The sequence below is a fragment of the Triturus cristatus genome, chromosome 9 (assembly GCF_964204655.1).
Source record: "Triturus cristatus chromosome 9, aTriCri1.1, whole genome shotgun sequence".
NCBI lineage: Eukaryota > Metazoa > Chordata > Amphibia > Caudata > Salamandridae > Triturus > Triturus cristatus.
The window spans coordinates 483,034,242-483,051,819 of record NC_140592.1 but is presented as its reverse complement, the minus strand read 5'-3'; the positions used below and the strand labels follow the sequence as shown (position 1 = coordinate 483,051,819).

The following is a 17,578-nucleotide window of genomic DNA, read 5'->3' as shown; positions in this document are numbered from 1 at the left end:
ACGTGTCCATTTGACCGCAATCTCAGCCTATCTGCAAACCAGGCAGCACCTCTCTCTATTCAGAGTGCCTGCCATCAAAGCATTCTTGGAAGGACTCAAACGAGTCATTCCACCAAGCCACCCACCGGCTCCAATGTGGAACCTCAACTTGGTCCTCACACGCCTGATGGGTCCACCCTTTGAACCTCTACACTCATGCGAGATTCAATTCCTTACCTGGAAAGTGGCCTTCCTTGTAGCGATCACTTCCCTAAGAAGAGTTAGTGAACTCCAGGCACTAACCGTTCAAGAGCCATTTATACAGATTCACACCAACAGGGTCGTACTACGTACCAACCCCAAATTCATGCCCAAAGTAATATCGCAGTTCCACATGAATCAGACTATTGAACTGCCAGTTTTCTTCCAAAACCCACAAACTGTTGCAGAAAGGGCACTACATACACTAGATGTACGGAGGGCCCTCATGTACTACATCGATAGGACTAAACCCTTCAGGAAGACAAAACAACTGTTCGTTGCCTTTGCCCCACACCACAAAGGTAACGCCATCTCCAAAGCAGGGATAGCCAGATGGATAGTTAAGTGTATTCAAATCTGTTATCAAAAAGCAAAACGCACATTAACTATTCCACCACGAGCCCACTCAACACGTAAGTTGGGGGCTTCCATGGCCTTCCTAGGAAATATTCCCCTGCATGATATATGCAGGGCAGCCACATGGTCCACTACACACACATTTACAAAACACTATTGCGTAGATGTGCAGTCAAAACAGCAGGCAGCTGTAGGACAGGCTGTTCTCAAAACACTTTTTCAGACCGCTGCAGCTGGCACGGGTAGCCGCCGCCAATAGAGGGCACTGCTATGTATTCTATGCACAGATATGAATTCAGCAGCCCACATGCCTCGAACTGAATATGCTACTTACCAGTATGCATCTGTTCTTGGCATGTAGGGCTGCTGACATTCATATCGCCCTCCCTCCTCCCCGGCGCCTGTCGCAGCTGCAGCTCTCAGAATTACTGCAAGCATGGTCATCACTTTCTGTATCTACTCCATCACTGCCACAATGGCGAAAAACAATCTGAGGATGGAGAAGATGCCCATGCGCACTGTAGTCCAGGGGAGGAGTCACCTATCCAAGGATACTTCGAAGACTCTTCCAGGACAACAACGTGCAAACATCCGGACCCAACACTAGGCGGCGATCTATGCACAGATATGAATGTCAGCAGCCCTACATGCCAAGAACAGATGCATACTGGTAAGTAGCATATTCAATCCTCTGCAATGGGAGACTAAGGGTGGCGCTGACTGAGTCCACTACGAAGCCCTACAAGATTAACGATTGGGTCAGGGATAGCACAGACATTTTCTTGTGAATGATTAACCCTAAGGATTGGAATAGGCTAACTGGTTTGGAAATGGTCCGCCTGGGTCAGAAGGCACTGATCCATGAGGAGAAGATTGTTGAGTTATGTTATCAGGTGTATGCCCTTGCATTGGACAAGTTCCACAACAGCTTGAGTACCTAGGTGAAAGCACCAGGGAGCAGAGTAGAGCCTGAAAGGTAGTGTTGTGAACTTTAACGTCTGTTTCCACCAAATGAACTGTAGAAAATGCCTGTGGTGTGGGATCGGAAGATGCGCATCTTTGAGGTGTAAACACACTACCCAGTCTTTGGGGTTAAGAAGATCCTGTAAAAGATGGATTCCTTCCATCTTGAAGTGACAGAAAACCATCCACTCGTTGAACTCTGAGGTTTATAACTGCATGTTGACCCCCATCCTGTTTCTCCACAAGGAAGAGATTGCTGATGAAACCCGAAGGGTGTGGGGTCATAGAACGATAGATCTCTTGAAAAGGAGTTCAGATACTTTTGCAAATACCAGAGCGGCCTCTCTATCCGTGAACTACATGGGTTGGGGGGGGGGGGGGGGGTGAGGTTGGACCGGAGAGCTGTAGAACTAAATGCATCAATGCATGATCTGAAGAACCCATGCGTCGGGCTTCACTGTCTTCCAGATGTGGGCAAAACCTGCCCCCCTAGTCTTGCTTGGGAGGAAGGGAGAAAACTCACCATGTGAGGAGATTTGGGACTGTGCCACCTCGGTATACACTTCTGGAGCCTCTGTGATGGAAGAATCCTCAAAGTAGGGTAGAAGCCCCCAAACCTGGTCCGGCCACTGTCCTTGTTTAGAGGTCTGACCTCTGGAAGGAGCTTGATGTTGAAAGAGGGCAGGAAAGCGCTCCATACCATGGCCAGCCCCAGTGAAAACCCGGGGATGAAAGATCTTCTTGATTGAGGATTGGGTCTTGTTCAGGGAGTTAAATGTGACCACAAGCTTGCTTAGTTCTTTTATGAACAGGTCCCCAAAGAGACCCCTTGCGCTATCTGCTCGGCCTCTGAAGTGGCGAGATCCCCTAGTTTTGGATCAATCTTGATTAAAAGGGGCTGGCGCCTCTCTGTAGAGTGGACGCAATTGGCATGGCCAAGAAATAGATGGCCCAATCTGCCCAGCAAGAAAGGGTGTCCAGGGAGATGAGGGAACCAGAGGCCTTGGAGTCCTACGCCATGTATTGAATTTTCGTCTGGGGACCGGCCGAGTCAAGCAGTTAATCTTGGCATGACCGCTCATTTCCTTTCTTGGGATCCCGGCTATATGGGTTAAGAAGGTAGCCATCCTGGGGGTCAATTTTAGGTGTGAGGGTCACCTTGCCCTCGATGGATGGGCAGGGGCACTCCTCCTTAAGGTGGCTGCGCACCTTTTTGTGTAAGGGTTTGCGTAGCCTCTCGGCTACATATGTGGTTATGTTTTCTGCCGGCATCCAGTCCGATGATCTTGGGTGCATTAGGTCATCTGGGTTCAGCATGTCCGGGGCTTGGGTGTCTTTATGGTCGGTGGACAACGTGAGGTCTGAGAACGGGCACCAGGGTCTTTCTGGCTCTATATCCCCATCAGAATTCGTGGGGAGTCATCACCATCCAGGCGTGCTGGGGTGACAGGGGAATTCCCTGTGTTGAAGGCGAATTTAGCAGGGTTCCCAGACGGTGGTGGCGGAGTAGGGGGTGTGTGGATGGGAGGGATCCCCGAAAAAGCACATAAACGCCTCATCATGGGTAGCAAGTTCTATATAAATGCAAACCCTTTTCCATCTTCTATCCCTCCACTATCCTTCTCAATCCAAATAACTGGCTAACATATCCACCACTCAAATTACTTTCATATTTCACTATAATAATTCACCACTAATCCTTTATAGGTTCCAGGTAGCATGCTACTCGCCGAAAAAGCACTTTGACGCCTCGTCGGGTGTAGTAAGAGCTATATAAATGCATTTACAGTACAATACAATAGTGCCAAGGAATGCGCTTTGAGCCTAACAAAGGCATCTAGATCGATCCTTGGTGCACTTCCTCTTGGATTTGAGTGACTGACCGCCCTAGAGGTAAGGGGGCCGAAGGCTTTTGTTTGTCCTCCCTCTGGTTGAGGGGTTTAAAACATCTCTTCGCCATTGCGAAAAGCTTCTGCTCTAAGGGTGCTACCACTTCAAGGACTGCTTTACAAATAGAGGCGTCAATGCCTTTGCACAAGTTGTCATCAATAGGTAGGTAGGAGAGTCACTCCGCCTCCATAAACGAGTCCTGCAACTCCTGTATAGTATAATCCTCGCCTGATATAGAATTGCTAGCCTTCATGTTTTATTACAGGGATTACTTCCACAGAACGCGACAAACTGGGGCTTTGGAGAAGTTTTCTATTATCAAAATCTTTGCCTCTGAGAAAAAGTGTCCGAGGCGGTGTGATACATTCATTAATCAACTTATGTGAATTTGTATCAGGATTACTAAGTGATTAACGCGGACTACATTGTTGAGAGACCATCGAATCAAACCGTATTATTGCTGCTTTAAATTATTGTGTAAAGATCGCCAGTCAACTAGTTATGTCACCAATTGCCATCAGCAGTTTCTTTGCATATGGTAAATAACACTTTGGCTGCAAATACATATTTCATCAGTGTTGAGATGTACTTATGGGAATGTGCTAATGTTTTGCCTCTTTTATTGCAGATCAGAGTTTTATAAGCACATTGTGCTCTCTGGTGGCTCTACCATGTACCCAGGTCTGCCCTCTCGTTTGGAACGGGAAATCAAACAGCTCTACCTGGAGCGGGTTCTCAAAGGCGATGTGGAGAAACTTTCGGTGAGTGAAAGAATTCTTGCTTCAAAGTTCATTAAAAACCCATCTGTTTAAAGATCACAAAACTCAGTCTCATATTTTTCATTCGGGCAGTAGACTACCCTGGAACATGCCCGGTCAGGTTTAAAGAGTTTGCCATATGAATGATCTTAGCGGTTCTGTACATGATTGCAATAACAACCAGTGTTCACTACCAGATCTGGACACCACGACTGACGTGGCTACCGACTGTCTAAATGAATTACAGAAAGGGTCTGTAACATACATACTCGGCTTGCAGTTTTTGTGAAATTCCTCCATGAACAACTGTAGGCGGAGTTTGGGTTTAAATAGGAAAATCTGCGAGTTTTTGCTCAGTGTCCATTCTGACCTCATTGATTTGGCCTTTAGAGCAGTCTGTGGTGTCCTAGTGGATTGTACATTCAGTGATTTGTGTGCCTTATAAGTTTATGATCCCTTTTGAGTTAGGATGATGTCTGAAACATTTAGGGGGTTTGAACTGAGCATTTATTGCAACAGGCAAAACTCTTGTGCGGAACATTCCAAGCTAACAGGATGTATTTAGCATTGCTTAGCCCAAGTTGCAATACTAATAAAGATGATTTGTCTTTTAGCTCTAGTGAGCCATTTCTCATCAGTTTTTGGACCCAACCATACAAGCTACGTATTGATTGCAACAAGGAAAAGATGAATTATTAACTTGCCACCAACCTCTGTAGAAATGTGGGAGGTAGAGCCTGTCAGAGGAGAAGTTGAGGCAGAGGTAATGGAGAACAACCATCGGCAAAGCCAATAGATCTTGCCTATAAGAGTTATTGGCTTTGGCAAAGATTTGCAGCCCTGCTATAGAGCAGCGCGGATGCTTTGCAGTGTAGCAAAAACGAATTAAAAAATTGCTATGACACAGCCAGGGCTGGATGCATTCAAGTCTTTTTTTTTTTATTATTTTATTTTTTATTTTTAGCTATGCTGCACAGCATATCTACAATTCATTGCACATGTAAGCAATGCCCATTCTGTACAGCATGAATAAAAGGAAATGGCGAACCAATATTCTTAAAGGAAAGACTTTTTTGGCTTTACCAATGTTGGGTAGATCTCGGTGCAGTACCCCTGTGATTCTAAGCAAATTTGTTAATCTCACCATGCGTGAAAAAGAAACAAATGAGATTTATCAATACATCGTATCACATAAAGAAAGCAATTGCACTCATTACCATGTCTTATTGAAAATACATCTGGAAACAAATATCTGTCACAATGAACATCCATTTTGAAACAGAAAATGGCTTCTTCAAAGTGTGTGTGGCATAGTAAAACATCGTTTCAAAAGCCAAGAGGCTGAACAAGGACAACAAAGAAGAAGAAAAAATAAAAGTAGTGCCTCAATCACAGCGCTATCAGCGGAAGGACAGCAATCATGCTGAAGCAATCAGTACTTGGTCCGTACTCCAGCCGAAAGAAGGGGAAATGAATTCAGCACGCGCTGTACTATTAGAATGCTGCAAATAAGAGTGACAATGAAGACAACAAATGTTAAGCAATGGGCAGGGTGCAAGTCCCTTGTAGTATACAATGTCTCTTCCAAGCGAGAGCAAATGCGGTGCATGCGCTGTCGTAGGCGAGATGTAAAACGGAGAAATTGCTGACAGCTTCTGAAAGAGCATTGAGATTGTGTGTATTTATGTCACTTGTATTTGCATAGCACAAACGTAGGCAGATATGATCTGGGATGAAATGAGCACTTCCTGTATTGTGCTCTTGTTTTTTTTCTTCTGACTGGCTAGCATTGTGGACTGTTCTTCAGCTCATCACCGGGTGATAGGTCCGGTCTTTTTACCTGCATTCCCTTTTCTCAGATAAAACACGGGGCATTTTAGAGTTTTCTTCTGGTTTGATGTCACCCTTGGCATATTTCTTTTTTTGTGGTTCTGGCTCTCTCATCTTGTTTGAATTTCTTCTGTTGGGTTTTTGCACTAAATTTCTCCTTATTTTTCATCATGAATTTATTCTTCATAACCTTGTACAGATACATTTGTATGGTTTTATTTGTTTTGGTCAGTGATACTCTTTTTAAAATTGTTGCCTATCGGTTCACAATATTTTTTGTTCTGTTTCTTAAATACTTTACTTTTTCTGTCTACAGTTCTTTTTTTCCCATAGTTTGGTTTAGTTTTGACACTTTCTCTGGCTCACCAATGATTGTTATTTTAGGCTCTGACGATGCTACAATTGCGATAGTATATGGTCGCTAAACAAGTGTTAGCCAGTAGAGTTCTGTAAAAACCAAGTTAAACTCAAGCAATTGAGTTTTCAATTATTGAAGTAAAAATAAACTTGCCAATAATAAGACTTCAGAAGTCTGACTGGATGTTTAATGAGCTCTTTTCTTGAAATAAATGTATTGACTTCGACACAATTTGTCTTCCAACGACTTCCCATATCATATATGGTGCCAGTATTCAAAAGCTTGCAATCTGTAGTGCCCTCCATTAAATCTGGTGCAAATTGGGTACCAGTGATAGGCTGCTGAGTGGAAGCTCCCTAAGGCAGACAGTGCAGGTAAATAAGCCTGCCGTTGGGTTTAGAGACTGATGTTATACTGGTAAGGGTAATTCCCTCACATGTGGTGGTCGGAGTACAGCACAGGTTCCGGTGGCCATGCATTTGTGTGCTCTCCCTCATGGTTTTGAGGAGTGATTTATGAATTTCAGTGATGCACTGACGGTACAGCATGTATTCATTTTGTCATTAAAGGTCTGTTATTATGCTATGTGAGTCTGAAGGGGGTAATGCTTAAAGGAGGCAATCTCCAAGAGTTAGAAATACAGTGTGTGTGATCATTTATTTTTGTTAGCAACTGCCACATGAATGGCAAGGCATTTTGCGTGCGAGATGCATGGCTTCCGCTGCAGCACCAAGCACAAGAGAATTTGTCAATACATCGCTCTGGACACATGATTTTTAGAGGCAGTTGTGCATGTGCTGTGGGGGTGTACATTGATATTAGGGTAACACGTTTTCTCGTTGATACTCTACCTGACCTCAGATTCCTCACCTTTGCATACATCCCAAGCGCCAAACTGAATCCAGAAACCTTTTTATGTTTAAATTTCTTTTATTTTTAGGTTTAAATTTCTTTTACAGAAACTTTTTTCAGCAATGCTGCTGCATGTCTCTAGGTGGTGCCAAGCCGCTCGGTGCTCTCTCCGCACCACTCCTTAAGTGATTTGATTTTGATTTGAGTTTCATAAAGCGTATCAAATACCCGGAAATATCTCGGCGCAGAAGAGAGGGAATAACATTACATTTGAGTAAAAAGGCAGGTCATAAGAAGCTTACGGAAACTCTGGAAAGAGGAGGCTGATTTAATTGCCTAAGGAAGCTTGTTCCAGGTTTGGGTTGTGCAGAACAGAAAGCTCCTGCCACCCCAGGACGAAAGCCTATAGGTAGGCATACCAAATTCATTGCTGAACTAGATCTGAGGGTCCAGATGGGCACATACCTGCTGATTTTATCCACATACCTGCTGATTTTATCCCTCAAGAAGGCTGGCCTTTGACCCTGAAGTGCTTTATAGGTTATACAAAATTCTTTAAAAAGAACTATTTGCCGAACAGACAACCAATGCAATCTAATCGGAGCATGCGTGCAGCAGACTGGAATCTAGGAATTTTCATCAGCACTCTAGCTGCTGAATTTTGTAGAATTTGTAGTCTTTTCAACTGAGCCTTAGGAATGTTAAAATGGAGCCCGTTGCAATAGTCAATCCTGGCAATTACAAGGCAAAGGATCACGGTGGACAGTAAATTAGAAGGAAGAAACTGTGCTATCTTTCTGATCATGCGCAGCATGAAGGAGGAGGTAGAGGTTACCTTGTCCACCTGTTCCTTATAGGTAAGGTTAACATCAACCAGGATACCCAGATTTTTCACCTTTTTTACTTGTATCATGAGGTAACTCAATTCTTTTGGCCACCACGAGGGATTCCAAAAGGAAGTGTTGTTGCCAATTAGAATAACTTCCATTTTTGTAGAATTCAGCTTGAGACAGTTCGCATCCTTCAGATACTAACTTCTCGAATACAAGCTCGGAATGAGTCACTCGAGTCCAGGCCACTTCTGGAAAAGGACACAACAATCTCGGTGTCATCTGCTTAAGAGACCGTGGTGGAGTGGAGCTGCATATAAGCGCCACATATTCATGCTGATGCCCGTTTCTTGCTTGACACTTTCTGCACTCTAGCTGCGGAGCGTGAAACAATTGGTCATCCCAGTGTACTGATTCCTAACTTAGGACCTTTTTAGATGTTAAAAAGAGGCCGTTCAGCAGAACAAGGAGGTGGGAGGGCAGTATACTAGAATTTGTAGAGTGAAGGTATCCAGGTGCTGTCCATAGGCACGGGGAGATTAAGTGATTTGCACACAATCACCGGATGTTGAGCAGACGCTGGGATTCGAACCTGGATCCCCAGCTCCAAAGTTGGCAGGTCTGGTTATTACACCACATTCTCTCCCTGCAGTTAGAGTATCCACTAGAAAGAACATTACTAAAGGTATGTAACCTTTTCTTTCGTTACCACAGATTCCTCACCTTAAAATAGATACCAAAGCTATACCACTGCTAGGTGAAGGGCCAGTGAAGTGGATCAAACCAAAAAGTCCAGCAGGATCGAATGGGCAAATCATCATTCCCTACAGACCTGGTTGTCTTGGCAGTAGTACTTTTTGAACGTGTGAACCGATATCCACATCACAGCCTGGCAGATTTCAAGGATAGGCACTCTGCCCTTCAAAGCAGTGGTATCAGTCTCGGTGATGGATTACCCAGCGTGAAAGAATGCCGTGACCAATTTCTAAGCACCAGTTTATCTGGAAAAAATGGTAGTATAGGGCGGTTGCACTGCCAGTGCCTGGGTTTACTCCTGAGATGAGACCCTTAATAAACCGCATCCCAATAGGTAATTTAAACAAGCTTGTTTGAGCCGGCAAATGTAGAAAGGATGAAAGGGGGTGACAAATAACCTTTGAGTGCCCGGTGCCAGGCCAATGACAACACGAATAGGAGAATGTCCAACAGTTTGGCTTGTAGGGGGTCTCTCTTGCAAACTCCACACTAGGCCACAACTTTGTCCCAGTGCATGGCATAAACTAAATTTGTGGAGGAGTTTCTGGCAGCGAGGATGACCTCCACCACTTACTGCGGCATATCATACATGAGTACTGTCGCTCAATATCCATGCATGGTGGTGTAGAAGGTTTGTGAAGGTTTGGATGATGAGCCCTGTCCTGCTGCTGTGACAGGATTTACTCTCGAAATGGGAGCTTAATCGGAGGGCGGATGCTCATTACCAGAAATTCCAGGTACCACACACTCCTGACTCAATCCAGAACCACAAAAATCTCTTGGCCCCAGTCATACCTTATCTTTTTCAGAACTTGGGACTAAAAAGGCAGGGACGGGAAGGTGTACAAGAGTCCAGTATTTCATTCCAGCTAGAAAGCATCTCCTGGCAAATGTCTTTACGGAAACTCCAAAACGCAAAACCATTAACTCTGTGTGCTCTTGATGGAGGCAAAAAGATGTAGCCATGGTTTTCCCTACAGTTGGAAGATTTGTGCACCACCTCTGGTATGGACTCCAATTGTGATCTCCTGGGCGCTGTCTACTGAGCTTATCTGCTCTTCCTTTCATGAATCCTGCCTAGGGGTGGTTGCGACCAAGGCAGTACCCTGATGCTCCAGGCAACTCCAGAGGAGCTTAGCCTCCAAACACAAGACCCTACTTCGCCCTATTTGTTGCAGTACTACATACCTTTGAGGTCTGTGAGAAACTGCGCCAGCTCCCCTTTTTTGGACAGCAGGAAGGCTCCAACGCCAGACAATGGTCTGAAACTGGTGTCTGATATGAAGCTGTACTTCCACTGGAGTCTCTTCTCTCTACCTACCAAAGATAGCCTCTTTTAGAAACCTGCAGAGCTGAATCAAACTAAATACTTTTAGACCACAGCTTTGCCATTTTTTAAAAAGGTAGCCCATTTTTTCTATTTTTTTGTGGTCTCAATCTACTTCCAGTTTGTGGTAGAAACCAGTGTGAAATCCATGGGTGATCCAGGAACGCTATAGATTTCTGAAAAGTAGACAAAATTCAGAAAGGAGTAATATGTCCCAAGGAAAATAACTTGGAAAAAAAGAAATATTGAAAATGAGTAGTAAAAAACTACCATTTGTGACAACTTTTTCATCTGTAACTTTTTGCCACAATGTCGATTCACAAAAGCAATATACCATTATGTCTGTTAGATCCCTCTGGTTGCAGGGATATATATATGGTTTGTAGGTTCTCCAAGAACCCAAGGTACCCAGAGCCAACAACTGACCTGCACCGTACTATGGTTTTTCATTATGTACGGAGTATAGACCAATGTTGATGGTGAAAAATGGGTATCGAGCAAACCTATGTATTTATGAAATAAGCACAAGATAAGGAGTTTTGAAGCAGTGGTCATTTGTATATCTCTGAATTTCTGGGTACCCGTACTAGTGTATGATTTAGAGGGTAGTTTTGAAAATGTCATATTTCTTGTACACTAGCGTACATCTGAGAGGTACAAATGCAGCAAAATCCAATATGTTATAACAAATGTTCTACTATTCTATGCTCCCACAAATCTTCAGATAAAAATGGTACCTCACTTGATCGGTTAGGCCTAGTGCCTGCAACAGGAAACTGGCCAAAACACAACATGAATGCATCACATTTTTCAACTGAAACTGACCCTCTTTCCCCAATTTGGATAGCTGTAAATGTTGCACCCTAGCTCAGCCGGCATCAATGGAAACCCAGCAAACTGTTAAATTTTTTAAAACTAGACACCTAGGGGTATCCACGGTGGGGTGAATTGCGTAGCTCTCACTAGGTTTTTTTCTACACAGAATTAATTCTTTGCAAACCTCAAACTTTGACTAAAAAACACAGTTTCCTCACATTTTTGTGATGGAAAGTTCTGGAATCTGCCAGAAGCCACAGACTTCCTTACACCCTGCATTTCCCCAAGTTTCCTTATAAAATTGCTACCTCACTTGTTTGTGTAGGCCCGGTGCCCGTGACAGGAAACGGGCCAAAACACAATATAAATCACATTTATCTACTGAAAACTGGCAATTGTTTTGCAAATTGAGTAGCTGTGGATTTTGGGCCGACTGGAACCTAGGCAGACTTTAACATTTTTGAAAACTAGACAAGCAGGAGAGTGCAGGGGTGCATGACGTGCCTGTCTCTCACCAGTTAATTTTACCCTGAAGCCCTTGCAAACATCAAATGTTGGTAAGAAATCTACATTTTCCTCACATTTCTGTGATGGAAAGTGTTGTACTCTTCAGGGAGCCATAAATTTCCTACCACCCTTAGTTCCCACACATCTCCTGATAAGAATGGTACCCCACTTGTGTGGGTGAGTCAAGAGACCACGACACAAAAGGCCCTAAAGCGCTACGTTGTGAGATAAGGAATAGGGATAGGTGCTGTAATTGGGGCCGGTCTGTGGCGCCACTCATGCAAACCTACGAACCACAGAAAAATGCTTTGTGCACCTTAGACCTTGCCTGAAACAACACATTTTCCTTCCATTTCTGTGATGGCAACGACTGGAATACCCAGGAATCTACAAAATTCCTACCACCAGCATTACCCCACTTGTGCCGATAAAAACGCTGTCCCACTTGTGTGGCTAGGGCTAGTGTCTGCGACAGAAACAGAACAAATCAGGGTCAATGGGAGACCCCTGACAAGGGTCCCCAATGACATTGGTTTGAGCCATATATTGGCGTGGTGTTTGTTCCTTTTCATAGTGATACTTTGACATGGATACAGGTGTCCTCTGTGGGGTCTACCTGACTTGAAATAAGAGTGAATCAAAGATAAGAGATGGCAGTGGTAATAACAGACTGCTAGCACATCCGCTCACAATCTATGGCGTGTACATATAATGCAATAGTAACGTGTGCTACAATGGACAAACACTACGCCACCTCAGTAGTGTAAATATATGAAAAACCAGAAATTCCATGTTTGAGGCATGTGAGCTGTAGATCACATGGTTTGCATACTCCTGCCATCTAGTCTTGGGTCCGGTTTTTTCCACTCCGTTTTTCTTGGAAGAAGTCTTTCCAGTCACGAGGTAGGTGACTTCTCCTTTCGATGATAGTGCGCATGGGCATCGACTTCATTGTTAGATTGTTTTTTTCCGCCATCGGGTTTGGATGTGTATTGCTTGGCTCTGGTTCGAAACCGTTCCTCGGGTTCCCCTCAGTGCGCAATTCACTCACCCTCGACGCTATTGTTATTCGATAGCGTTTCCCATTCTCTGCGTATCTTATCGGTTCAGAAAAAAACATTTTCGATTGGAAACTTCCTGGAAGGCTGTCGGGCCTAGCCGCATCGGGCCACCTCGCAGTGGATGGAACGACCTCTTTGGAGACGACTCCAAACAGGAAACCAAAACAGGACATATTAATTCCAAATTGCCAGTGTAACGGAAACAGGACACAGAGGACATTTACCATATCCCTCTTAAAAGGTAGAACGTTGGTACTAACCCCTCTCCTCCTCTATTACCTCCTTCCCCACCTACCCCAAATATGTTACACCTAAAAATTCACCCACAAATTCACCAAGACCACAACACCTGACAAAGACAACCAGGATGATGGAGATGGAGTAAATCCAGATAAGCCCGAGCCATGGAATGACTATAGCACAGATCCAAACAATGACCCAGACTTATACCCTATAAAGCCTTTTCCACCTAACGATAGTGTAGGGTACATAGATTCAATAAATAGTGCTGCTGAATACCACGGAGTGCAGATTCACCAAGATACTCTTGAGGAAGATTTTCTTTTTGAAACATTGAGCTCCTCCCAAAGGTCTAACTAAGCTTTACCTATGTTAAAGGGTATGCTCAGACACACGGACGACATTTTTAAAGATCCGGTTCGCACGAGAATCCTTACACCAAGGGTAGATAAATATAAAGCTGCACCGTCAGATCCCATTTACATTCGGGGTCAGTTACTGTTAGACTCACTAGTTGTTTCTAATGCCCGTAAGTGGGCAAACTCGCAAACATCAGGGGATGCTCCTCCTCCAGGTAAAGAATTCAAATTAGATGCCTCAGGGAAAAGAGTGGCTGCGCAGGCAGCCAGTCACTGGGGTATTGCAAATACCCAGGCCCTTTTAGCAAGATACGATAGAGCACACTAGGAGGAGTTATAAAAACTCATCCAATACTTACCTGATTAACACAAGGCAAAAGCACATGACCTGGTTCAGGAAGGGAAGTTAATTTCCAATACATCCATTAGATGCGCCTTGGATGCAGCTGACACTGCTGCAAGGGCAGGCAACACTAGTGTTTTATTAAGAAAGCATGCATGGCTTAGGATTTCAGGGTTTAAACCCTTAGTGCAGGCTTCTATTGTAAACATGCCTTTTGATAAAGAGCATCTTTCTGGTTGGTCATACTGTAGTCAATTCATTGTAAAAAATGAAAAAGGACACTGATGTAGCGAAATCTATGGTAGCCCTGCAGTCCCCATCCAATCGTGGTTCCTTTCATCACTTCTTCTACTGAGGGGGCTCCAAAAATATATCTACGGACAACACCTCTTCCTCTTATAAAGGGAACAATCATTCGTCCTCTTAAAGCGGATAATTTCAAGGAGGATATTGAGGCAATAATGGAAAGGGAAGAGGTGAAGTTTCCACACCCCGTACCTTCCTCTCAACAACCAAACAATGACTTGCTCCCCCCAAACCCCCCCCCCACCACCCCCCAATCATTCCACTCCTGTCGGGGGCGTCTTTCCCGGTTCCTTACTGTCTGGAACACTAACTTGGGACAAATGGGTGCTAGGAATTTTCTAATCTGGTTATTGCCTAGCGCTTACCGACAATCCCCAAAACATTCCTCCACGGTCACACAAAATGTCACCAGAACATCTACGCCCCCTCGAACAAGAGGTTCAGTCTCTTCTGGAAAAGGGAGCTATAGAGCCTGTACCATTACAATATCAAGGGTCAGACATATACACCCTATACTTTCTCATACCGAAAAAAGACGGCTCTCTCAGGCCTATATTAGACTTCAGAGAATTAAATCAATACATTCATTCAGATCATTTTCATATGTCACTCTTCAACAAGTGCTCCCTCTCCTACATCAAGGCGACTTTGTCTACTCTAGACTTAAAGGACGCATACTTTCATATTCCAATACATCCCGTTCATTGCAAATATCTCAGGTTTGTTGTAGCGGGCCAACACTACCAGTACAAAGTGCTTCCATTCGGAGTCACCACTGCTCCCAGAGTATTCACCAAACGCCTGGCAGTAGTCGCTGCTCACCTGTGAAGACCGCAAATTCATGGCTTCCCATACTTGGACGACTGGTCAATCAAAGCCAGCTTTTACCCAAAGTGTCTCCAGCACACTCAAAAAACCCTGCAATTGCTGCACAAGCTGGGATTCACAGTTAATATGTCGAAGTCCCATCTCCAACCCTCAAACATATTTGGGAGCCACTCTGGATACTCACAAAGCCCTTGTCTGTCCCAATGCAGCCAGAATATACAATATTCAGGCTCTAATTTCCCAGTTTCAACCTAACCAATCATTACCAGCTCGAGTATACATGCAGCTGCTGGGAATTATGGCGTTGTGCATCATGATAGTTTCCCATGCAAGACTTCATATGCGTCCCCTTCAAGAATGCTTAGCACGTCAGTGGAATCCATCTTGGGGTCAATTGACAGATCTAGTGTTGGTAGACGGCCTCACCCATCACTCTCTGCAGTGGTGGAATCCACAAAACGTATCCAAAGGATGACCCTTCATCGACCCAGTTCCACAGACCGTGCTAGCAACAGACACATCGGCCACTGGTTGGGGAGCTCATCTCCAGACTCACCCAATTCAAGGTTTGTGGAGTCAAAAGCACCTTCATATAAATCATCTAGAGCTACTAGTAGTATTTCTAGCACTCAAAGTCTTCCAGACACACCCTGCAAGCAAAACTGTCCTGATGCGCACCGACAATATGACAGCCATGTATTACAACAGAAACGGGGAGAGACACACACTCTCCAGCTGTCAATCCTTGCACAAGCCATTTGGAGGTGGGCCATACATCACAAAATGCATCTCCTGGCAGAACACCTCCCAAGAGTAAATATTCAGATCGCAGATCTTCTCAGCAGGCAACAGATTCACGAGTGGGAACTTCACCCTCAAGTTCTCTTCTCATTCTTTCAAATTGGGGTTTTCCACAGATAGATCTGTTCGCAACACACCAGAACGCAAAATGCCCAACTTCGCCTCTAGTTATCCACACCCATTGTCGAGAGGCAATGTGCTATGGATGAACTGGGCAGGAATATTTGCCTATGCTTTTTCCACCCCTCCCATTCATTCCACTAGGGGTTCGGAAGCTCAGACAAACATCTCTCACACTGATCCTAATAGCTCCCACATGGGCCCGTCAAACTTGGTTCACTTTCCTGTTGGAGCTCTCAGTAATCCCTCATAAAAAAACTACAGCTCACACCCAGTCTCCTCACGCAGAGCCATGAAGAAATAAGACATCCACATCCCAAAGATCTCAACCTAGCGATCTGGCACCTGAAATCATAGAGTTTGGATATCTGTACCATCCACCACACTGTCTGTATAAATATAATTAAAGAGGCCAGAAGGCCTACTACAAGGGCTTGCTACGCAGCTAAATGGAAACGGTTTGTTATATATATTGTAATAACCATATCAACCCGTTAGATGCTTCTATTCAAAATATAATTTATTTATTACACTTACAGCAGTCAGGATTAGCTTACACATCCTTACACTTAAATCTCTCTGCAACAGTTGCATACCTGCAAAATAGACATCTATCCCTTTTCAGAGTACCCATTATCAAGACTTTTATGGAAGGCCTAGAGTTATTCCACCAAGACTTCCAACTGCTCCAGTGTGGAATCTTAACATTGTCCTTACCAGACTAATGGGTCCACCTTTCGAGCCATTGCACAAATGTGAACTGCAAATTCTCACTTGGAAGGCTGCTTTCCTCATTCCTATTACATCAATGAGGAGAGTGGGTGAGCTTCGGGCACCATAGAGGAACCTTTTTATCAAGTCCACCTAAACAAAGTGGTCCTTCGCACTAAACCCAAATTCCTACCCAAAGTAGTATCTGCCTTTCACATCACATTAATCTGTTGAGTTGCCTGTGTTCTTTCCTCTACCAGATTGAGTGGCAGAATGAGCTCTTCACACATTAGATGTTTAACAAGCATTGTTGTATTACATAGAAAGAACAAAACCATTTCGTAAAACTAAACAGCTCTTGGTGGCTTTTGCTCCACCACATAAAGGCAATCATATTTCTAAATTGGGTATTGCTCTGTGGATAGTTAAATGTATTCAAACATGCTATGCAAAAGCAAAGAGTACTTTACCAATACCCCCTAGGGCGCATTCCACCCGCAAAATAGGGGCTACTATGGCTTTCTTAGGAAACATCCCCATAGCTGACATCTGTAAAGCTGCAACATGGTCTTCACTGATCACATTCACCAAACACTATTGTGTAGATGTGTTAGTGAGACAGCACGCTAATGTAGGCCAAGCAGTACTTAGACCTTTCTTTCAGACAAGTGCAACAGCTACAGGTTAGCCACCGCTTTGGGAGAATACTGCTGTATAGTCTATGCAAAGCATGTGATATACAGCTCACATGCCTCGAACGGCTAATGTTACTTACCCAGTAAGCATCATGTGCTTGGCCTATAGATCTGTAGAGTCACATACGCCCACCCGGGTACCTGTGCTTGTTGCAGTTCTCTCTTACTTTATAGACATACGCATGGACATCTCTATTCTACTCTTACTAACTTCATTCTCACCTTCTGCGGGAAAAACAATGGAGTCGATGCCCATGCACACTATTACCGAAAGGAGGAGTCATCTACCTTGTGACTGGAGAGATTTCTTCGAAGAAAAACAAAGTGCAAACATCCAGACCCAACACTAGATGACAGGAATATGCAAAACATGTGAACATACGGCTCTACATGCCAAGAACAGATGCTTACTGGGTAAGTAACATTATCCATATTGACAAATTGTTAACAAAATCCGGAGCACTGCATAAATAGACACAGCCAACAATGCAAAACTGTCCGCTAAGTTCCTTAGACGGTCCTGTAAAGGTAAAAGAGTTACTCAGGAAAAGCATGCCCATGCATTGGGTCATGCCACCTCATGATTTACAGTCATGTTGGTGGCATGTAACAAGGCAAGTTCCCTTCTTG

General features: G+C 44.1%; 1 protein-coding gene across 1 annotated transcript in view; it reads left to right on the top strand.

Annotated features, from left to right (window-relative positions):
* The window catches only part of LOC146798173 (actin-related protein 2-like), a 147,494-nt gene that overhangs the window by 106,696 nt on the left and 23,220 nt on the right, over positions 1–17,578 (top strand). The window contains exon 8 of the mRNA XM_085625436.1: positions 4,079–4,211. Coding sequence (XP_085481562.1) covers positions 4,079–4,211 — 133 coding nt within the window. The remainder of the gene's footprint in view (positions 1–4,078; positions 4,212–17,578) is intronic.